The sequence below is a fragment of the Pipistrellus kuhlii genome, unplaced genomic scaffold (genome assembly GCF_014108245.1).
Source record: "Pipistrellus kuhlii isolate mPipKuh1 unplaced genomic scaffold, mPipKuh1.p scaffold_m20_p_5, whole genome shotgun sequence".
Classification (NCBI taxonomy): Eukaryota; Metazoa; Chordata; class Mammalia; order Chiroptera; family Vespertilionidae; genus Pipistrellus; species Pipistrellus kuhlii.
Genome location: NW_023425551.1, coordinates 5,350,863 through 5,374,016, shown reverse-complemented (window position 1 = coordinate 5,374,016; position 23,154 = coordinate 5,350,863). Strand labels below are relative to the sequence as shown.

At 45.1% G+C, this 23,154-nt stretch overlaps 1 protein-coding gene across 3 annotated transcripts in view; it reads left to right on the top strand.

Moving 5' to 3' along the window:
* The window catches only part of PLEKHG1 (pleckstrin homology and RhoGEF domain containing G1), a 187,517-nt gene that overhangs the window by 115,424 nt on the left and 48,939 nt on the right, over positions 1-23,154 (top strand). For all 3 annotated transcript variants that reach the window (XM_036413907.2, XM_036413906.2, XM_036413905.2), the window contains one exon: positions 5,892-6,397. In XM_036413907.2, coding sequence (XP_036269800.1) covers positions 5,990-6,397 — 408 coding nt within the window. In that variant the 5' untranslated portion in view covers positions 5,892-5,989. The remainder of the gene's footprint in view (positions 1-5,891; positions 6,398-23,154) is intronic.

Genomic DNA, 23,154 nt, shown 5'->3' with positions numbered 1-23,154 from the left:
TCATGTTTCCTAGAATGAGTACTCTGAACTTGAAGAACATGTGGACTCGGAGTCCTGGCCACGTCATTAATGCAAGCAATCTGTCAGCATCATAGAACACCAAGAGGCTATTTTATCTATTGAGATATCCACTCTATCAGAGGTGTGTGTGGGAGAAAGTTTCTCTTCAGATACCTGATGTTGTCTTTGAAATATATAAATGAGTATATTTCTCTTTTTTTAAAATATATTTTTATTGGTTTGAGAGAGAGAGAGAGAGAGAGAGAGAGAGAGAGAGAGAGAGAGAGAAACATCAATGATGAGAGAGAATCATTGATCTGCCATCTCCTGCATGGCCCATAGTGGAACGCAGCCTGCAACCTGGGCATGTGCCCTGACTGGGAATCGAGCCGTGACCTCCTGGTTCATGGGTTGACGCTCAACCCCTGAGCCACACCGATCAGGCTATCGTTATATTTCTTATAACTTTGACTCTTAAAAGATGTTTGGGTCTCTTTGTTTGAAATCATGAAGTTGGCCACGTATAGCTTTGAGGCCCTACCAAGATTGGCTCTGTATTAAATGACCTTTGCTGGCTGATAGAGGAACTTCTTATATTTTCATCTCTCTTATGTCTTCCCTCTTTTGGGCAATTTGCAGGCAGTGTAATGGAGTGACATCATTTTATTCATTTGTCTGGAGCACAGAATTCTCCTGATTTTCATGCTCGTCCTGCCAAGGGACTCGGTTAGGTGGTTGTAGTTTGGAATAGCAACAAGCAGAATTTGGAAATCCTGATCCCTCCTCAGTCGCTGCTGTGCAGCTCAGCCTGGTCAAACTGTCCTTGGGAGCTGGGACAGGAAGTGGCCGCTGTGGGCCCATCAGTTCCCCCTTCAACATGTAAACACGGTCGCCGGAAGCTTGGGTTTTACTTGCCATGGAAAGTTCTGCCTCAACCCCAATTCAGCCTGAGAGACAAGTTAGAGCCACAAGAGCTGTGTTTGATTCTGACAGTGATGTTCCAAAGGAGAGCAATTAAAATAATGGAAGTTTGCAAAGCAAACAAGCCATGGAGTTAAAGCTCTTTCACTTGAGAGAGAGAGAGAGAGAGAGAGAGAGAGAGAGAGAGAGAGAGAGAGAGAGGGAGAGAGAGACCTGTCATGAAGTAAAATGAGTGAAAGGGTATCTACATGGTAGCTGTGTCGCTGTTTTTCTTAAATTGAAGGTGGCACAAGAAGGAATGTTTATTCTGATGGCTTTTAGGCTGATGGTATTTCCGGTTGTAAGACTCATTAGGACTCCAGGGTCCCTGGAGCTGGGCTTCCACCACTACCATTTGTGGGTTTACAAAGGGTCAGATGGACCAAGACCTCAAGGTGGGTGGAAGCAGCTTGTTTTAGGGTATTCATGGTCAAAACACGCCCTGACCTGGGCCATTCTCAATGCTTGGCATATTTGTAGGAGATGCTTTATAATTAAGCCCTAAACACTGGGAGAAGGTTGGGGGGAAAAGAGAGAGAGGCCATGAACGGAAAGGAAAGCAAAGCAGCCATTACTCACATGGCAGGACAACCTGCCAACATCTTTCACTCAGGGAAGAGGGGGCAGCTTTCCTGTTCTACAGTGTTCTGGCTGGTGTTTCACTGACCATGGGGAATCAGTTACCCCAACATCTAGAATGCAGGGATGGATTGTCTCCCAACTCCGTTTTTGCCAATTTGTAACAATCTTGTGTACTAATGAATAGATCTTAAAAAAAAAAAAAAAAAAAAAGGCAGTTGAAACCGGTTTGGCTCAGTGGATAGAGCATCAGCCTGCGGACTGAAAGGTCCTGGGTTTGATTCCTGGGACATGTACCTTGGTTGCAGGCACATCCCCAGTGAGGGAGCAGGGAGCGGGGGTCGGGGGGGGAGTGTGCAAGAGGCAACTGATGGATGATTCTCTCTCATTGATGTTTCTAACTCTCTATCCCTCTCTCTTCCTCTCTGTAAAAAAATCAATAAAATATATTTTTTTAAAGGCAAATGTTGAAATATATGCACCTCTTTGTTCATTATTATTTAAACAAAGATTGATAAGGAAGTAAATTAGATCTTACCGAATCATAGAATCATCTAGAATATTCTAGATCAGCATTGTCCAACTAAAATATAGTGCAAGCCACATATATAATTTGAAATTATTTTAGTAGCCACATTAAAGAGAGTAAAATGAAACAGTAAAAAGGATATTTAGGAGATTTCTTTTTTTTTTAAAGAAAAGCAAGTAAGAATGTATTGACTGCAGCAAAAATATACTTAAGAGAGTGAAACAAGGAAGGGCATAGAAGTAATAGGAGAGCTTAGGCTAGGTTGCTTTAGCTCACTGGGAAATCAGATTATAGGGCACGTTGAGGACAGGTCCCAGGGGTTAGCCTGGGATGAGCTCCCACTGCCCATTGCTCCCCTGGTTGCAAGTCTCATGAGCTCCCCTAGAGGTTAGGGGATATGTGCCAGGGCGGGGGGGGAGGAGACAGGGAAGGGAATGCATCCAGGAAGTATCCCATTTAACCCACTATTCCAAAATATTATTTCAACATGTAATTAATATAAAAATTATTAACGAGGCATCTTATACTCTTTATTGCATGGCATACTAATTCTTTGAAATCTGGTGTGCATTTTACACTCATAGCACATTCCAATTCAGACTAGTTGTATGTCAAGTGCTTAATAGCTGCATGTGACTACTGGCTGCTGTGTGGATCCCCACAGCTCTAGAAATAAATATTAAAAGTCAGTGAGTTGTATTTATGAAGACTAGGCCAGACAGGGTGGAAATCTTAAATTATTTTGAAGGAGGTGAGGACAAGACTAGACAGTTTTTATGAGGTATACTTCCTGACGTGAGAAAACTGTAATTACCTTCGAGGCAATGAATTAACATGAAAAATGTTATCCATTAGCAAAGGCAGCCTCGTATTATATGCCATTATACAGCCTAGCTTTAAATGCTTCACTCCTGTCATTGGTAATTTTGGAAGGTGTTTGATTGGGAGCAGTAAGCTTGGCCAACTACGACAGCCACCAACTAGCTCATATTCTGTTTTCTGAAGAGCCTGGTTGGCAGTTGGAGGGATGGGCTGGTCAGTCCAGGGGCCGAGAATACTGCTGACCTTTGAACAGGGCGGAGGTTATGGGTGCTGACCCCAGCCCAGTCGAAAATCTGCACATAACTTTTGATTCCCCAAAAACTTAACTTGTCCCTCAAAATCTTCAGGGGATTAGTTCCAGGGACCCACAGCTACCAAAATCCACAGATGCTCAAGTCTGCAACTGTAGGCTCCCAGTCAAAAACAGAGCAGGGATTTATTTAAAAAGATCTGCGTATAAGTGGACCCACACAATTCAAACGTATGCAATTCAAGGATCAGCTACATCGCCTGGTAGTGCAACATGGGATTCCTTCCTTAGAGCAGGGCCCAGTCATACTGCAGTTTGACTCAGCCACGGAGCGATCCCCCTTTACCTGAGATTCACATCGCACTTCGCCTGCCTTTAAAAGTATAGAAGGGACTATCTCTCCCAGCTGCCCAACATGGACCCCTCTAAAATCACTACCCGTTTTCTGTTCCTCTTTCCTTCCTAGGTCCCAGCATTGGCTGGCTCACCTAGAGGGAAAGTAAGTGCTAGGAAATGAGTCTCTGTTGTGTTCATGATGTAGCTTTAACAGATTAATATTGGTTGCGGGCACATCCCCATGTTGTTCATGTTGTGATAATGAGCATTTGCCAAGAGTTATATGACTATTAAATATAGTCTTCTATATTGGAGAGAAGGTTGATTCTTGTCTAGCCAGAAAACCATAACTTGCCCCGGAAACCAGTGTATACAGATCTCTGGGGGAGGTTGATTGAGAGCCTTCCGGTGCCCTTGCTTCATAGACAGCATTCCAACTTACATTTGGTCCTAACTCATGGCCTCATTCGACCCTTGGGGCCTTGAAGGATCTTCATAAACACTCTGAGTGAATGCCCAGTTGTGGAAGTGTGATCAACCTCATGGTTGTGGTTGCGGTGGGTGCCAAAAGGGAGAAAACCTTGTTGGTCCTAACTCATGGCCTCATTCAACCCTTGGGGCCTTGAAGGAACTGCCCAGGACTTTCTTAACACCATTCCCAAATGTGGGCAAGCATCCTTTGCAGCAAGCACACCTCAGTGCCTGGCTGCTTCTTGGATTTTTGCCATCCTCAAGTTGGATCATGCTCTTTAGGGCAAGTGCATTTTAACTACTATAACCCATCTGTGTTTTATAGGCCATAAAGTTGTTACGGGGCAAGCAGAAAGAATATCGCAAAAGCTTTAAAAATGTGTGGCAAAACCATGTGGTAGTGATTGTGCTGATCAATTACTCATTTCCCACACTTTCTTATTATTCTTCCTTGTTGACCCAAGTTAGTGCCTTTATTTTACACTCAGTAATTTTAATATTTGTCTTATAACTTGGCATTAGTATTTGCCATGGGTAGAATCTCTCTAGAAAAAGTCAGGATGCTGAAAGATGCAGACTTGATGGATTCTTTATATTCTAGAAATATGGATACCAGCTGTTTGGAGACGTTTATTATAGAGTGAAATAAAATTCATGTTCCTCTTAAAAGGTGATCATTAATCTATATTCTTGTTATTGTGTTTGTCTTGTCTTAACCTTCCAAACATAAGTTTCACTCTTCTAATTCTCTAAAACGAAACCCATACACATGGATTTTGGTGGTAAGACATTCTACCAAAATGATATTAATCACACTGTTTATACAAGGCTTTTTGTTTCTGTAAATCAGGGAGCTCATCAAGGGGGAAATGTCTTACAAATGAAGATGTTTGGAACTTTATGTTTCAGCAAAATAGCTTTGGAGTGGTTAAATCTCACGTGGGACCTTTATGGGCCTAAGATCTCAGTGCTATGGGCACTAAGTAACCTTTAGACTTCACAGATATTCTCTGCTCATACCCTCTTTTAAACACAAGCAGCCCCATATCTTTGAAAATACATTATTTTCTCATAATTGAATTCCTATGTTTATTTATAATTTAATTATATGATTCTACTGTCATATTATCTACCGTTACATGGGGGGTGTTGTGGTTAATCAGACATGCTCTGTAATAGCGTAGCTCCATATACAACACAGTGGAATGTCGGCTTCCAAGTAGAGATTTGGAGACACGTGGTGAGAGGCTGAGTTTGAAAGGGGATGTGGGACTTAATAGTTGGGTTTTTCTTGCTCAGGATTAGAAAAATATTAGCCATGCAACACTCTCTCCAGTGCTGTTTACTAGTAAAATGCAAATTGTCAGCATCCATTGAGTCAGTAGCAGTGGCTCCGGGATGGAGGCTTAAACCTTTGTGGAATTATGGTGGAATGCCCAAAATAAAGAACAGTGTTTTGCAAGCTTCCATAAGAATCACCTCGGGTGTGTTTTAGGCCGATAAGAATCAGTTGTGGTGCTTGTTAAACCTACAGACTCCTGATGCCCTGACCGCTGAACTTTGAATTTAGAAAACCGGGGCCAGCCTGCCTCCGTTAGTCATCCCAGGTGGTCCCATTTGGAGGCGATGGTTGCAGTGCCTCGCAAACCCTAATGCGTGTGCACACAGCGCCGGCATCTTGTCCAAACGCAGACTGGAGTTCCATGGGTCCGGGTGGTGCCTGCGGCCGTGTTTCTAGCATGGTCCCAGGTGATGCTTTAGAAACTCTCACACCTGCCACGGTCCCTCTTCATGTCCTTCTGGAACGCACTCTCTGCCTCTTTGTTTTCGACCCCATATATTTGGGGTGGGTTTTTAATCTTTAAATTTCCCGTTTGATGTCATTTTAAAATACCTTGCTTATCTCATCCTTTTTCTTTTTCTTTTTCTTTTTAATGCATTTAGATGTCCACCAGTTGCATCTTGATGTGCCATTAACTGTAACCGAAGATCCAGATCCCAAGACCACAGCCAAGCCTTCCCGCTGCCAAGAACGGAAGGCGATGGAGCTCTCGGACAGTGACCGCCCGGTCAGCTTCGGCTCCACGTCGTCTTCGGCTTCTTCCCGGGACAGCCATGGTTCCTTCGGCAGCCGAATGACCCTGGTTTCCAACAGCCACTTGGGCTTGTTTCCCCAGGACAAGGAAGCTGGGGCCATCAAGCTGGAGCTGGTGCCAGCCAGGCTGGTTTCCAGCAGCGAGCTGCAGAGGGACAGCCTGGCCGGGCAGCAGAGCCCGGAGGTGGGCAGCGAGAGGCAGCCCTGGGCCCAGCGGAGGGGGGAGGCCAGCGGGGCCGCCAAAACAAGTGCCGAATCGGCCACCAGCCCCAAGCTCCTCTACGTGGACAGAGTTGTTCAGGAGATCCTGGAGACGGAAAGGACGTATGTGCAAGATTTAAAAAGCATTGTAGAGGTAAGGCAAACTATTATTATTATTTTTTTTTTTTAGTTTGTTTTGCAGGATAAATAAGCTTGCAAAATAAAAAGCGAAACCAGCTGTGGGGGATGTGTTGTCTCCTAAGATGCAGAAATGGTACGAATGTTTCAACAGGTCATACCTTGAGAAACCCTAAGGCAGTACTCACTGCGTTAGAATCCTCTTAATGTGTGCGTTAACGAGTTGATGATGTGTTAGGAGCAGGAATGATGACACCAGTGCATTTACCTGTGTGTTGTGCTAACAACTCCCGCACCAGGGAACTGAGTGCCTGGCAGATAGTGGAGCAGACAGGATGGAGTAGGACTGCAGGCCTCCTGAACGGCAGGCGTCCTGTGTATCTGGACTGCGCCCATCAGGCTACCTCCGCCCTAATCACCACTCTCTACTGGTGTTTGTGATTCCAAAAACATTGATACCGAGGTCCTGCCTCCGGAGACCTCATTTCATGAGCCTGGGGTGTGGCCTGGAGGTGGGATTGTGAAAGCTCCCAGGTGATTCTGATAAGCAGACAGGCTTGGGAACGGCTGTTCTAGGCTGTTCTCCCTGCCGGCTGGAAAGTGGTGACACGTAGAGGAAAACTGGGGGCTTTGTCTTGTCTTGGGAATTTCTGTTCACTTTGCAGCGAACAAGTTTGCATAAATTATTTGACTGCAAATCCAGCTCCACTTATGTGCCAGCTTTTATAGTCTGGAAATTTAGTTTTTAATTTGGCTTTGATTTATGGGTAGGTTTTGAGGGATTAACTAAGATTTAGCAGAATAGCTCAGATGTTAGCTCATTTATGTCGCCTTACAGTATAAAAATGTTAATATTTTAAAGACATCCTGTAAGGCTACATTCACTTTGCTGCCTGGTAATACACCAAATTCTGTCATTTGTTAGTGCCTACTTCCTGTTTTAGACTTTTGTTCTGAAATGTTTCAGAAAAATAATAGGACATTTACTGATGAGAACATTCCCCACCAAATACATACATTCTTATAGCATTAGCAAAAAAAAAAAAAAAAAAAAAAAAAAAAAAAAAAAAAATTCTAAGCCACGATTGTGTGCCCAGTTCCACAAATAACAGAGCCAGACACTGTCGACTAAAAATAGCTATGACGTAACTTCCCAGTAAAAATAGAAAAATCAATTGATGCTCAACCAAAACAATATGTGATACCAAATGTCAAATAAGCCCAGCCAATTGTGTGTGTGTGTATTTTTATTTCAACAATGATGTCATTTGTACTTGAGAAGGAATACCTGTGAAACTGCCAAAAATGTTACAACCTATTAGGAAATATATGGTTGTCAAGGCTTTCTTTAGTCTTTTCCTTCTTTTTCTTTTCCTTTTTGGAAACTTTTCCACCAATCAAGACTCGCTAGACAGAGAGAGAAGCCTTTAGTTGTTGAACGGATAGTCCATGAACACTCTTGCTCTTTCTGGGCTGGTTGGCACACCTGGGTGAGAAGTAAGAAGGAAAAATACGAACGGAAGGTAGCACGTCAAGGGAACTTGCATGTAGGTGGCCATATCTGCAGGTTCCAGATTTGCAATCCTTCCCCCCCCCCCCCCCCCCCCCGGAATAAATCCTTTTTGGTGATGAGAAGGGGGGAAAAACAAAACAAAACAAACAAAACAACAACAACAACAACAAAAAAAACAATATTTGCTAAGAAAGTTTCAGGGGAACTTCTTTTTCAAGCTGTCCAAATGTCCTTGCCCTTCTTTCTTTATCCACGAATTAACCATGTTTTGCCTGAGGCCTCGATGGGCCTTTCCTATAAAGCCCACAGATACAGGTAGTATTTTAGGCTTTCTATGCCTGAGGTCTGTCACAGCTGCTCAGATCCACCATTGTAACTCAAACGCAGCCAGCAGCCCTGGCTGGTTTGGCCCACTGGATAGAGCATCAGCCTGTGGACTGAAGGGGCCCAGGTTTGATTCCAGTCAAGGGGACATGCCTGGGTTTGGGGCTTGATTCCCATTAGGGGACGTGTAGGAGGCAGCCGATCAATGATTCTCTTTCATCATTGATGTTTCTATCTCTTTCTTCCTCTCCCTTTCTCTCTGAAATCAATAAAAAAATTTAAAAAATTAAAAAAAATTAAAAACAGCCAGGAATGGGTATGGAAATTGCAGTAAAACTTATGGCCAAATTGCACCCAAAGGCCATAGCATGCCGACCACTACACTAGACTGTAAATGTGTGCCTGTGGTTCATCAACTGTAAAATGAGACCAATAAGTAGTACCTGCTTCGTTGAGTTAATTAGATGATATACGAAAAGCTGTTATAATAGTGCCTGGCACATGGTAAGTAATTAATAAATAAAAATCGTCATCCTCACCAGCTTCCTTTGAATTTGCTGGTAGAGAGTTGACAATACAGTACCGTCTTACCTAAGGTCTTTCAGAAAAATAATCAGATTAGTCAATTCACTGCAGCAGAAAAGTAATTAGGGGGGGGAATTTTAGACTCGTTTTATCTAGTTTTTCTTTTATTAAGAGTAGCCAGTTACATTAGGTCCTGAAATAACATCATTTCTTTGTGTTGTATCATTATAACATTGATGAGATGCCTTAGGAATTTAACTCTTATTTGTATCCATTCGTTATACGTCTTCAAGTTACAAAACCTACCCACGACATTAAGCTAGGATTTGCTGTGTTTTTCCACTTGCAGCAACTCTACCCAAAAAAGATAGTTAAAATGGCTACTTTTTTTTTTTTAATACAAAATGCCAATCGTCAGATCATTTATTGAGGTGATGGTAAGTCACTTTTCATTTCTGCACAGTTCAGTCTGCTGTGCTCCGCTTTATCAAATCCCGTCTAACCAGGATCCTTCAATAGTCATTCTCGGTTTTGGAAATTTCCTCCGTTGCCGGAGCTCTGAGGAAAGGCTGCTCTCGGGATGGAGGGATCCAGATCATTGGAAGGGGAGCCCTCTTACACTGGGAAGCAAGCCTTCTCCTAGTATATCTGTGCGGGATGAAAAGGGAAACCCAGAACAACATAGATTGATGAACAAGAACAGACCCAGAGACAAGGAGGCATGGGTCAGACTGTTGGACCTCAGAGAGAGGGTGGGGATAAAAGGAAGAGATCAACCAAAGGACTTGTGTGCATAATATGAGCCTAACCAGTGGTCAAAGACAACAGGGGGGTGAGGGCATGAGTGGGGAGAGGTGGGGGATAGGAATGGGAGGATGAGGAAAATATGTGATACCTTAATCAATAAAGAGATTTAAAAAAAAAAAAGGGGGGGGGGGGCCAGGAAGCATGCCTTCGGAGTTCATGCCGTGATCCGATCATTTGTTCTTCCTAGAGCCTTAGCTCAGAGGCTCGCAAGATGACCGAGACTTGGAGGGAGCGGGATCTGCGTTGGCTTTGTCCTAGGTCAGTGGTCGGCAAACTCATTAATCAGCAGAGCCAAATATCAACAGGATAACGATTGAAATTTCTTTGGAGAGCCACATTTTTTAAACTTAAACTTCTTCTAATGCCACTTCTTTAAAATGGACTCGCCTGGGCGGTGGTATTTTGTGAAAGAGCTACACTCAAGGGGCCAAAGAGCCGCATGTGGCTCTTGAGCCACAGTTTGCCGACCACGTCCTAGGCCAACCCTCCCTCACGCACAACACTGTGGATTTGAGGTGTTTCTGATGAAGGGTGGCTTCCTAGTGATCCTGTCGGGTGTGGAAGGGGCAGTTCCTGCCTCGGCCACTCTCTCCCGTAGCTATAAAGGACTGCCTCCACATGGCCTTCTCTGGACCAGCTGTGACTGCTTAGGAGACTGGCTGAGCAGAGGATGGTCTTGAACCAAGGGAGAAGCCTAGTGAGAAGAGGTGGCTTGTCCTGGATTGTATTGTCTTGGTACTTGCAGATGTCCTCACTCAAAACCCTCCCTCCAGGTTAAATAACATTTATTATAACTGACACTCTGTATGAGCTTCCTGGAGACCAAGGTTCTTGAATGCTGAGGGAACTATGAGTTCAAGGCCAGCATGTAGGACTTGGCAGGGATCGTCTGTAATGAAGGCTTGTTATGTGGGTGGATTTAATAAAGAACTTACACTGTGGTGCTTGGCACAGTTTAAAGTACGTTTTCTCTTAACGTGGCATTTGAGCACTTTTATTTGAATGTCTCTATTTGTTTTTTCCTCTAGGGCTTTTCTTGTAATGGATCTCTCTTAAAACCATTTAAGATCTATGATCATTTAGAAGCAAACGTGCTAAATGGGTTTCTGTTTGTGAAGAAACTATTCCTCCAATAGCACACCTGATCACTGCATATAATTCCCAGATCTCACTGACTGTCCATTTCCAAGTCCCTTTTTTTGTTGTTACGCCTCCTTCCTCCCTAACCTATCTCACTCTCATCTCTTGCCACCCAACAGTGACAAAAACTTAGAAGGTGGGGACTCAGTGGTTTGAGTGTCATTCTCTTCTGCTGTTTACAATCTCCTGTGGGCAGGAGGGAGGGCAGGGACCTGGGCTCTCCCCTCTTGCCATGCCTAATGGGTTTGCCCATTTTAAATGTTCTGTTAGTACCCTCTGATTGGCTGCTAATGAGCAATGAAAATAGCTGAAGGTGAGCAGCATTCAGCAGAACCAAGTGAGCCAGAGGTTTGCAGTTGCCACGAAAAAGTAGCTGTTGGCTGCTCACAAGAATTCATGTGTATTTAATGACCGATGGCAGGTTAGGTGATTCGGTCACATAAACATTTTTACAGCTGAATACTAATTCATAAATCTTATGACCAGACTTTGAGTCAAAACGAAGCAACATTATTTGAAATACCTCCATTGGTCAGACTCTTGCAAACTTGGTAGGCAGCAAGTGTTACCAATGCTTTGAGACTTTGCATCACTTCATGGATTCCGACAGCTGTAAATATACTGCTTAACTAGCACTTCTAAATTTTCTACAGATGTGCCTTAATAACAGCAAAACACACAAAAAAGTTATATTAACAGCTAAGTGCCCAAAGAAGGGAGGAAACATTTTTGTGAACTGGCATTCTCTACAATGCTTAATATATACAGTTTACCCTTGAAAACGTGGTTTGAACTGCATTGATCCACATATATGTGGATTTTTTTTCAATAATATACAGCCAGTCTTTTATACCCTTGGGTTTCACATCTGTGGATTCAACCAACTTCATATTGAAAATGATATTTTTGATTCTTGATTGGGAATCTGCAGTATGACACTGCCTAAAAGCAAAGGCAAAATTAGGACATTTGAATTAAGTTCAGACTGTTCCCTAATACATTGTGTGGGAACAAATTGATGTTTTCAAAACAAAAGTTAAAGCTGAATTGACTGTGCTTATTCTTTCTAAGTGTTATGACTGTTACAAATAAGTCTTGCCACACCTGTCCTCTTTGCTCAGACGAGACAATTAAATAATACTAGACTGGTTAGAAAACATGGTTTCCCATTTATGTTAAGAAAGACTAATAAAGACAATGAAAAATATCCTAATGCATATTTCTTGCCACCTTATAAAAAAACACTTTAAAAGAATTTCAGTCTTTCTTGGCAGTTTAGAGTTTATCCATATTTTTAAGAACTTTAACATAGATTTTTACCCTAATCTTAAGCCAACAAACATGATTACTTATAAATACAAAGAGAAATAGTTCATTACTGAAAAGATTTTCACAATTTGATCAAAGATTCTTGCACAAACTATAGCATTTGATGTCTATGAAACTTTTTAAATGTTTTTTAAATAGAGTAGAGAGAGAGAGAGAGTAGGATACAGAAAAAGAAACACCTCAATGAGAGATCATCTGCTTCCTGCACACCCCCTACTGGGGATTGAGCTTGAAACCAGGGCATATGCCCTGACTGGGAATCGAACCAGGGAATCATGGTTCATGCATGAGTCAGTGCTCAACCACTGAATCTTAAGGAGATTTAAGAGGTAACTATTAGTGTTTCTGATGTTAAAATTTGAAAAATATTTTTCATCTACACTTGCAGTTCAGTTAGACAGTATATTAAAGGAAAGGATTAATTTATAGCATACATGGGGGTGGGAGGACATAGAAACTACTTGTCACAGACATAACTGAGTATGTTCATTTTTTAAATGACCAAGCACTTGTATAAATACCTGCAAATAAAAAGTCCCTTCCCATTCGATCAGCCTTTTCTTTTAAGACAACATTTTGATTTTTGAATGAAAAGACATTTCAAAAACTTCAGTTAACTCTGGTGATTGAATAGCTATTATTACTACTCTGCTAAAGAACTGCTAATACATTTCAGAAACTGCCTGTGGGCACAATTCTATTGAAGATTTGCTAGAACAGGTACTGCTCAGTTGAACCAGAATCATGCTGCCTTTGGGTGTGTGCCATCTTGAATATTCAATTAGACTGAGTGGGTAGAAAATTATAGAATTCAGGAAATTGTGTTCTAAACCAACCAACCTTCCGTTGGGAGAAGTTTCCCATGCCCAGAAATGTCTTCTGAAGAACAGATGTTGCTTGCACCTTTGTGATAAAGGAAACAATAGACATTTAAAGGCTGCACAAAGTACCTCCTCCTCCCCCACTCCATGGAATATAACAAAACGATGAAAAGCTAGAATCTGCAAGAACTAAATCCAAGTCCTGGCTCTGCCCTTTCTCTGTAGGATCTTGGACAAGTTGCTGAACTTCTCTTAAGTTCTGTTGTGTGTGTGTTTTCACCTGAAAAAGAAAATAATATGATTATTGTGAAAATTAAATAAGTTTATGCAAAACGCTTAGTGAAGTGCTGGGCATGCACTAGACACTCAAGAGCTATTATTATTATTATTATTATTATTATTATTATTATTATCTGGACAAAGCCAGTAATTTTTGGTAGGTTTTTAAGTATCATAATATTGTTGTGCTTTCTAATCTATGTTAAAGTATTAGTCCTAGAAATTACTTTACCTTTGCAATTTAGAAAGAATATACCCTGTGGGTTTTCGTTTACCTGTGACATACCTACGTGTAGTTGGGATGCATTCTGATATCATAATGGGTTGCAATGTGGGGTGAAATCATTTTCAGAATTTTGATTGGAGCTGAGTCCAAGGGAGACCGGCTTAGGAACAGGGCCCTGGCCTGGGCTCCGGTGCCATGCTGGCAGGCAGCTGTGTGCCGGGGACGAGTGGCCAGGCTGACATCAGCTCTGTCCTCTGTAAATGAGTCTAATTCACAGGCTGAACCCTGAGAATGGCAGGAGACCGCATCTCCACCAGCCTCGGCACTCAGGAATGGAACAAGGAACTAAGCGAGTCCTTTGAGCAGCCAAGACAGATATTTCAAACGCCGAACAGTAAATCCTTGTCTTTGCCCAGGAGAGGCCCCACACTCCCCCTCAGAGCCTGTTTACCACACATGCTCAACATCAGCTCCATTATTTGGTTTCCTAGCCCACAGCAAAGGTGGGGTGGGGGGGTGGGGGGTTGGATGTGACAAGCACAGAGGAACAGAGCAAAGAACCTCTCAGTAGACGAATTCGTATAAGGCCACTTAGGATGGGTGCAGACTCACCTCAGTTCCCCTGGTGAATTTTACTCATCATTATGGCCCAGCCATGACCAAAGTCCTTGTGGATGAGTCTGAATAGCAAGAACATTTTGTTATGGTTGGTACAGCACCTAGACGATATTGTCCGATGCCTGGCTTTCCTCAACAAAGCCATTATTCCATTAGAATAATTGACTTCGTAAATGGTTTTCACTAATATAAAATATACATAATGTCTGTAATTCACCATTTTGACCATTTTTAGGGGTACAATTCATTGGCATTGAACACATTCACAATGTTGCACACTGTCGGTTTCTAGAACTTTCTTATCATCCCAAGCAGAAACTCTGTACCCACGAAACAATAACTTCCTGTTCTCCCCTTCCCCGGGCCCTGGCAACCTCCACCCTGCTTTCTGTCTCGGCAGAGACTGGAATCATACAGCATTCGTCCTTCCGTGTCTGGCTTGTTTCACTTATCAAAATGTCTCCCAGGTTCGCCCACGTGGTAGATCATGTCAGCATTTCATTAACAATCATTTGCTTTTAATACTTATGGAGGAAAATCTTGCCCAGTAGCTGGTCCCTTCACAGAAATGAGATGACCCTTTATGAGACCATAAACAACCATTTGTACCCAGTAAGGGAAATAATTATGAAAGGAATAAAGGCATGAGAGAAACAGCAAACACCTCTCCAACCCAGAGCCAGGTTGGAATGCTTGTTCTAAAGGGGAGGATTCTTTGCTTTGTTACATTAATATAAAATAATTCATAACAATTCGTGGGCTTGAATCATGGGCCCTCTTTCCTCCGAAAAAATAGGCCCCATTGAGTCCAAGTCTGTGACTTCAAATGGAAAAATCACACGGAAACAAAATCACTCTTTCATTTTCTCCACGTGCTGCCCAAAAGGACGTGTGTGTGTGTGTGTGTGTGTGTGTGTGTGTGTGTGTGTGTGTGTTGGGAGAGGCAGTGTGAGTCATTCCTGTAAAACTACACTCCAAAGTATTTTCTTCTGAAACAAGCCTTTTTCCCTGTTTGGAGCAACCAGAAATGTCACACGTGTCCTCCAGCTTTAGGATGGGGTTTGGCTTCTGCCTTTAACCTTTCAGAGCGCTGAATGGGGGATGAGAGCAGCGCTGGCCGCCAGCCGCCCACAGCAAACAGGGAGCCACTGCACAGACAGCGGCCTTTGTCCCCCGGCAGCGGCGGTAAATCCCTCGCCTGGGTCTGTTTATACTCTCCTGCGTGCTGTTCCAAATGCAGACGCGCAGGGAGGAAGGGCGAGAGTTAATCTACTTTTGATTAGGACGCCTTTCTTCTCTGGGCAAAGAGGGAGTGGGGCTGCGGGTGGGGAGCGCCTGGTTTGGGACCTTGGCATCCTGGAGAGGGTGTGTGGTAAAAATGCTGCTGGAGACAAAGGGGAGGGGAGGGGAGGGCGCCAAAGAGGAATGCGGGGTTGGGTTACAGTTCTATAGGACTTTGGCCACTTAGAGGGCTGGAGGGACCAGCCCAGGGAGAGGGGGGAGTTAACCCTCGCCTTTCCAGGCTCGGCTAGGCCCTGTCAGCAGAAGGACCCCGTGTCCAGGAGCCTCCCATTCTGCAGACATGCAGACATGCAGACATGCGGTGCCCAGCGAGCTGCAGCCTGAGCCCTCCCCTCAGTCTTGTGGCGGACAGGGGACACAGAGTCCCAGGGCACTGTGGGATGACTTCCCTCGCTTCCTTGGTCATGGATTATAAATGGAAATGCACCAGCAGCGCCTCACCTAACCCAGACTGGGTGGGAAGGATCAGAGACAGTCTCCTGGGAGGAATCTTGGAGGAGGAGTTAGCAGGTGATGGCAGCAGGAAGGATGAACTTGACAGTCAGAGGAGAATAAAGACAAAGAAGCAGGAGAGAACAGGGGTCAGGAGTCCTGGAAGCACAAGTGATGAGTGCCTGGGTGTTGGGGGAGGAAGAGTGGGGAGAGACTGGGAGGGAGCAAGCGCGTGATAAAAGAGGGGCTCAGTGATTGAGTGTAGACCTTATAAACCAAGAGGTCATGGTTCATTCCGGTCAGAGCACATGTCTGGGTCACAGGGACGTGCAAGAAACCCCTGATCAGTGATTCGCTCTCATCATTGATGTTTCTCTCTTTCTCTCTCCCTCTCTGCAAAATATATATATATATATATGTGTGTGTGTGTGTGTGTGTGTGTGTGTGTGTGTGTGTGTATATATATATATATATATATTTTTTTTTTTTTTTTTTTTTTTTTTTTTAAGAGGAGCCCAGAAAGGTAGACAGGGGTGCAAGGCTTGAAGGGCCTCCCTTGAGCTGAAGGCCGTGAGGAGTCAGGGCAGGAATTTATGCAGAATACATACATCAAATCCAAGTGTTAGAAAGCTCACACCAGATTCTCCTGAAAAGTTGGAGCTGGCGGGACACACAATAGGGGGATTCGTTGGTTCCCATGGGAAATGAGAGGAGGGGTCCATTTTGAAAGAAAGCGAGGGGGACTGGCAGGATTAACTGTCCATGGGACATAGCAGGTGAGGGGCCAGCATCTGGGAACCTCTCAAGTGTCCTGGGTATGTGTATGCATGTCTCCTGACAGTCTTCAGACCTGTCCCACCAATGATGGCTATTAAGCCGCTCAATCCTTAGCCTTCCTATGGCAGGAGGAGGTGGCAGAGAACTCATCTGTCAGTGTGCAGATAGAATTCATTTGCTTTTGAACAAACAGAGGTTCCAATCTGGCTGTTTCCCCACTCCACTGAGGAGGAACCTGGGGCACAGATGGCCACGCACAGGCCCCATACCAGCTGGGCACACTGCGCAGGGCCCCTTGCATGCACCTTGTCATTTAACCCCGTGCAGGCAGATGGGACCTGGGTAGTTGTACGTCCCTACTTAGCAGCAGACACAGGGCTGTCTCACACGTTCAATAACCCGCTCTCAGGCCCAGGTGCCTGCCTGGCAGGCTGTCCGTTCCCACCACCCTGTATTGAGCGGCACAGGAGCAGAGCCTCCAGGAGGAGCCCGCTGCCCTGTCCCCGGGGGCCTGCTCTGTCCCCAGGTAAGTCCTGGGAGAGAAGTTTCTTGAAAGGTCACTTATGGAAACTGTGAACCATCTATCTGCATCTACCTCTCTACACCTCTGCCTCTGCCTCTGCCTCCTCTCTGCTCTAAGGAACAAGATGACTGTAAACATTGTGCTTTGGATTTCAGAGAGAGGAAGGAGTTTTCTTCAATTCACACATTTCACTCTGTGGCCGCACATTGGGCCCCAGCCTCCAGGAAATCTTTGATTGGCCCCACGCAGGAGGCCAGCACTCTTTGAGGTTGAGTTTCTGGGGAGCTTCCCATCACACTGGCCACTTCAGTTTACCCTCTGGACAGTGCCCATCCTGGCTGCCCCGGGCTCACCAAGCCCTCAGCTGGTTGTGTCAATAAATAACTTCTGGTTGAGATCTTATTGTGATGAGATCAACAAGAGCATAACCAGAGGAGCCCCAAGATGTGCCCCCGGAGCTACTCATTGTTTTCAGTACAATGAACGGAACAGCTTAGCCTATGCATTTCCATATTTAGCTCGGGATTACCTAATTCCCCCACAGTATAATTACTTTCATCCGCACTTAAGGTCCTCTTTGTGTAGAGGCTTTATTTTAATATATACAGCCTCATGGCGTTGCAATTTCCAAGTAGAATAGCTTGACCTCGAGGGTCATCATCAAAGTGACTCAGTAGATGGGAAGTCAGCTAATGTCTTCCAGCTTCTTCCTCTCGCCCATTCATGCTGTCCAGGTTGAAACTTCATTCTGTTTCAGGGTTAGAGTTCCAAGTAAGTCAGCACGAACAGCACTCGGCTCTTGTCCCTAAGGCCTTGTCGCATAGCTGTCATGCCTTGAGCACCTGCTGTATACAGACTAATTGCTATGAGGACGAACTGTATTACAGTCTCAGGAAGAAAAGAGGCTAGAATGTGTCCCGACTCATTACATAGCCATAAAGTTCATTGCTGCCCAGTGAGTGATTAAGTCAAGGATGCAGTAACTGGCATGTGTATGTGGGAACATGTGTCTGCGCCTGTTGTAACGGGCCATTATCTGGGGTCCTTATTTCCAAACTGCTGGTGCCCTTGAATGAAGAGGCCTCAGGTGAAGTGTGGGTGGTGATGGGGATCTGTGAACCGGAAGTCTTTTTGCTGTAGAAATAAGTGGCCACATTTTGATGTTGAGTGAAGGCTTTTAGGTCCAGTGTACCCAAGTGGAGACGTCAGAGCCTTGCTGGTAGCACCCAGACTGGCTGTGCCCAGAGGGCGTGCCAGGCGCTATCCTACAAGCTTGCTCCTGGTCCAGGCTCCAAGGGAGGCGGTCAGAGAAGCTGCTGAGAGGGTGCTCTCTTCAGCAGGGCCTTCATCCTTTCATTCCAGTCTCTCCTCCTTTCTGACTGATCTCCACTTCAGAGTGACCCCTCACCCTGTGGCTCCCAGCTGTCCTGCTTCCCAGGCGCTCCATCTTGTACATTCTTGTAGGTATTTACTCGGATCCCAGTGCCAGAAGAGCAGGAAGAATCCATTGGCAGCGGTACCCAGCGCCTGGTTTGGTAAAGGGGGCCCCGTGGGAGGGCTACGTGGAGAGAGTCATGCAAACAGAGAACCCACACTGACCCACCTGGTGATACCTGAGGGAGCAGAGAGCCACGACGAGAGGGGAGGCAGGAAGGAAGCCTGGGACAGGAAGGCCTGAGGCAGCTGGGAAGTAAGAGGGCAGGTGGCTGACCGCTGGCTGGCGGGCTGGCCGATGGTTGATGAAAACAGGAAGGAGCAGGTTCAGCACGTGGTTGGACACACACCCATTCACACGGTCAGTGGAGATCCTGGCCCACGGAGGTGCTGGTCAGTGAGCGCTGTCATCTTTGGTGGGCACCTACCCTGCACTTGCTAAGTACCACACGTAGTCCCAGAGCAGCAAACACTCCTGCTTTGAGGACTAAACCTTGGGAGCCGTAGAGCAGGGTTTCGGAGCCCAGGCCATAGGCAGCTGCTCCTGGTGTGAATACAACCGAGTCGCTCATTGTCTGGATGACCTTGGGGGGGAAGGAGGGACATGGGACCTTCCTAAGCTGCCAGTAAATGGGACTAATAATGGGACCCACCTCCTAAAGTTGCTGTGAAGATTAAATGAGATAATGCATAGAAAGCAGGGAGCTCAGTACCTACCAATAAATAATAATAATGACTATTTATTATTTATTGGTAGGTGATGGTAGTAATAAGTAGCAGTGAAGAGGAATTAAACTTCAGATGATCTAATACTATACATTTGTTTTACTGATCTTCTAGTTTCTTTCCCATAGACAAAACCCTTTGGGCTTTATTTAATTTTCCTTAATTACCATGTTCCCAATTACACCAGCAGCAGCATGATTATCATTGAGACAAATCAGTTTCTCATTTTCAGGTACTTAACACTTTGCCAGGTCATCACAGCCCAACACCCCTCCCCCCCACAGGCTTCCCTTTTGCTCCTCCCAGTTAGAGCCCTAATGCTGCTTCCTTACCTGCCCTGGGGCCTGGAGAGTGAGAGGGAGAAAGTCACGCTAGGTGCTGGTGCACTGCCCTTTGAAAGAGGAAGACATAGAGGGAGCATTGGTGAATCCTGGGGCCTCTGGAAGGCTCATTCTCAAAGAAGTGGTTGATAAACCTCCTTCACTCTCTATCTCCTAGGGCCCACAGGGAGCCTGCTGCAGGCTTTATTCTGGAAGGTTCTGGCAAACTCTCTGGCTTCCCATTTTGAAGGTTTAAACATATTTTACATTTTTGTGCATTTAGTAAACACAGAGATTATCCCAAATAGACTTACTTTTTTTTTTTTCTGGTAGCTAGAAATGATGACAAGATTAAAGATGCAAGGAAAAAGCAATGGTAGGTTTCAACTAAGCATGGAAAGGTGTTTCCAGAGGCCTCAGACCTCTGTGTGTCCTGGGGGGTAGGGGCAGTGCCCACCTCTGCTTTGCCTAGGAAATCTATAAGCACCAAGTTTTAAAATATTTAGCAAAGCAGTTGAAATTTTTTTCTGCTACGTTATTATAGAAGAGACTCTTAAGAAATCTTCTCATTGTTATAACTAAGGGCAATAGAAGAGATTAATTTTAGTGTTATCTTTGTACGAAACTTCTTTTTCATTGTTGTAACGCTTTTGTAGATTTCTTTAAATTTGCATTCATCAAATGATTCCTCTTGATACCAATAGGAGGTAAATAAAGACAATTGGTTTCTGTAACAGTGGTCAGAAGTGTGGGAAAATGGGGGCCACCATTGTGTTAAGAGCTTTAACAAAGGAATGCCAATCCTGTTTTTTAATACTTGCTTGTGTCGTTAGGGTATGTGAACTGCCAGCTCACAGACAGTGTCTGCCTATAGTCTTTGAGGGAAACCAGAGATTTCCAAGTATCTTCAAGCAGAGATTATTATTGCTCCTTCTACTCGTCATTGCTGTTTTTAACAGAATTTCAGTTCACCTGCCCGTCCCCCAGTGTCTCTTTCTGGAAGAACTGCCCCATCCTCCCCTGTAGGCCTAGCTGTCCGGTCCCTCCTGAGAGGACGCTGGCCCCTTCTCCCAGGGAAGATGGGACACAGTGAGGTGACTGAACAGGCACACGTATCATTTGTCACCGCTTAACGAGAAGGCCATCCCGGGCATTTTTTCCTGATGTTTTCTGTATGGAAAGGATGGTAGAAGGTAAATGAGGTCGAAACCTCCCACTTTTTATTTTCTTACTACAACATGTCAGAGCCGTCAGCACTGACTTCCAGGTATCGCCCACTAAGATCAGCCTCTCTGCCATCAGTTAGGAAAGCTGAATGAGAACTGATGTATCAGCAACAGAGGCTGCTTTTAACTTTATTTGGGTCTGTCTCTCTCTCTCCCTCCCACTCCCCCTCCCCATTCTCTCTCTCAAATGTGTGTTTGTCTTTCTCTCTCTTACTTGATCTTTCCTCTTCCTCCTTTCTCTTTTTCCTTCTCTTTCCTCTCCACCTCTCCCTCCACTCTCTTTTGCTTCCTCCACCTCTTCCCTCCTCCTCCCCACCCCAGTTGTTCTCCCCTTCCTCCTCCTGTCTCCGGGGCCCTGTCTCCACACCCCAACAATGCTGGCAGAGAGATTTTGTCCCGTTGATGACATATTGTATTTTCAGCCCAGGGCTCTGTGGCGTGGGGGATACCGTTATATTAACTCGGGGAAAACATTGTTCCCACACTCAGAGCTTTTGTTTTCAGCCGAGGGCGTGGCCAGAGACCCCCAATTTTCACCCACTGTCTTTGGCGGCACCTTCCTCCCCCGTGGATGTGGAGAGAGAAAGGAGAGAGATTAACTTGGAGATCAGACTTCGGATACCTTATCTGCAGGCCGCAGCAGGAAACTTTACCATAAACCCCGGTTAGGGGCTTATTTGGGAGAGAGATAAAGGTTTCTTTCATTTGAAAAATGTGTTCTTCTACACTCTCCCACATTGTAAATAATTCCAACACACGGCTGCAGTGTGACTTCTTTCCCATGTCTTTCTCCCTTCCTCTGTGTGAGCACCTGCAGGAGCAGGGATCATGTCTTAATCATTTCTGAATGCCCCTTTCACACAGTCCTCACACATAGGATGTGCCTGCCAGAATCTTTAAGTACATTCCATACAATGCAGCCATTGTAAAGAATGAGAAAGAACTGTATTTACATTTAAGTATTATGTGTATTCATATACATTGGGGAGGAAATGTTATGAATCAAGCCTAAAGTCTCATTTTTGAAAGATATAAGTATGCCCTAGAACAGTGGTCGGCAAACTGTGGCTTGCGAGCCACATGCGGCTCTTTGGCCCCTTGAGATTTTAGCAAAGGCCAGCTGAGGAGTACCCTAATTAAGTTAATAACAATGTACCTACCTATATAGTTTAAGTTTAAAGAATTTGGCTCTCAAAAGAAATTTCAATCGTTGTACTGTTGGTATTTGGCTCTGTTGACTAATGAGTTTGCCGACCACTGCCCTAGAATATAACCCAGAATCAGGCATTCACCTGTCACCTCTGGAGAAGAACATCTAGGGCAGTCCAGTACTCTGACTTGTTAGGATTTGGTTTTCTCCAGCGTAAAGTGAAGCTGGCCAGTGCTAATGTGACCGCCCACTCGAATAGACGTGCTCCCTGCTCAGACTTTCCAGGAGAGGGGCTTGTCTCTCTGTCTCCACTGCTCTCATCCCTTCACCTCAGCTCTGATGGTAACCTTCTGTCTTCTTCAGTGTCATCATTGCTACTTATTTCCCTCTTGTCATGCCAGGCTTCCTCCCTCCACCTTCTCCTTCCCTACACCAGCCAGCCTGTCCATTCATGGATGTTTGGGTGGGTGGATGGATGAATGGATGGGTGGGTGGGTAGGTGGATGGATGGGTACATGGATGGATGCATGCATGCATGAATATATTCATGAATGGATGGATGGACAGATAGATGCTTCAATTGACTGATTCTCCTTGGTCCTACATCTTTCCCAGTTACTGCCCCACCACTCTCTTCCCTTTAGAGTCCAACATCTCAAAATTTAGACTCTATTACCCCACTTCCAAATCAGTCTGCACCTCTCTCGCTGGACTGGAATTCTATTCCCCCTTCAGTTTCCCTGAGGCTTTCTGGAAGAGATGGGAAGTGTGTGTCAGGCTCTGTGCTCCAGGATCCTTGGAACCCGTTAGGGCTCCTCACCCCCTCTCCACTTAAGAGTGCAATCCCTGCACAGGGTGCGCCACAGCTCTCTGTGCTTTCCATGCCCTGCAGCTCTGCGTTTGCTTGGCTGATTCTCTTCGCAAGGGCTTTTTGGTGTTCTCTCTGCCCAGGGAGACTCCCTGGGGGTGCTGTGACCTGCTGATCCCCACCCCTCCGAGGCTGCAGTTCACTAGCCCTGAGATACTCTACCGCTGCTTCCTCCTTGCCAGACACTTGCCATGATCCTGCATCCCAGAGTCTGGGAAAGTGTTTTGGTCCCATCATCTCTCAAGGCTGCATAAGATGGAGCCCAAAGCTGCACAGCTGGGCCCTCCCACCTGCCTACAGAGCTCTCCGAGCAAACTGCCCAGTTCTCCTTCCCAGATCCTATGCCAACAAACCCTTCCTAGGGCGTTGCCCTACCGTGGCCACAGTCTTCTCGTGTCCAAAACTGATGTACTGCCTTTACCCCAATCACCGT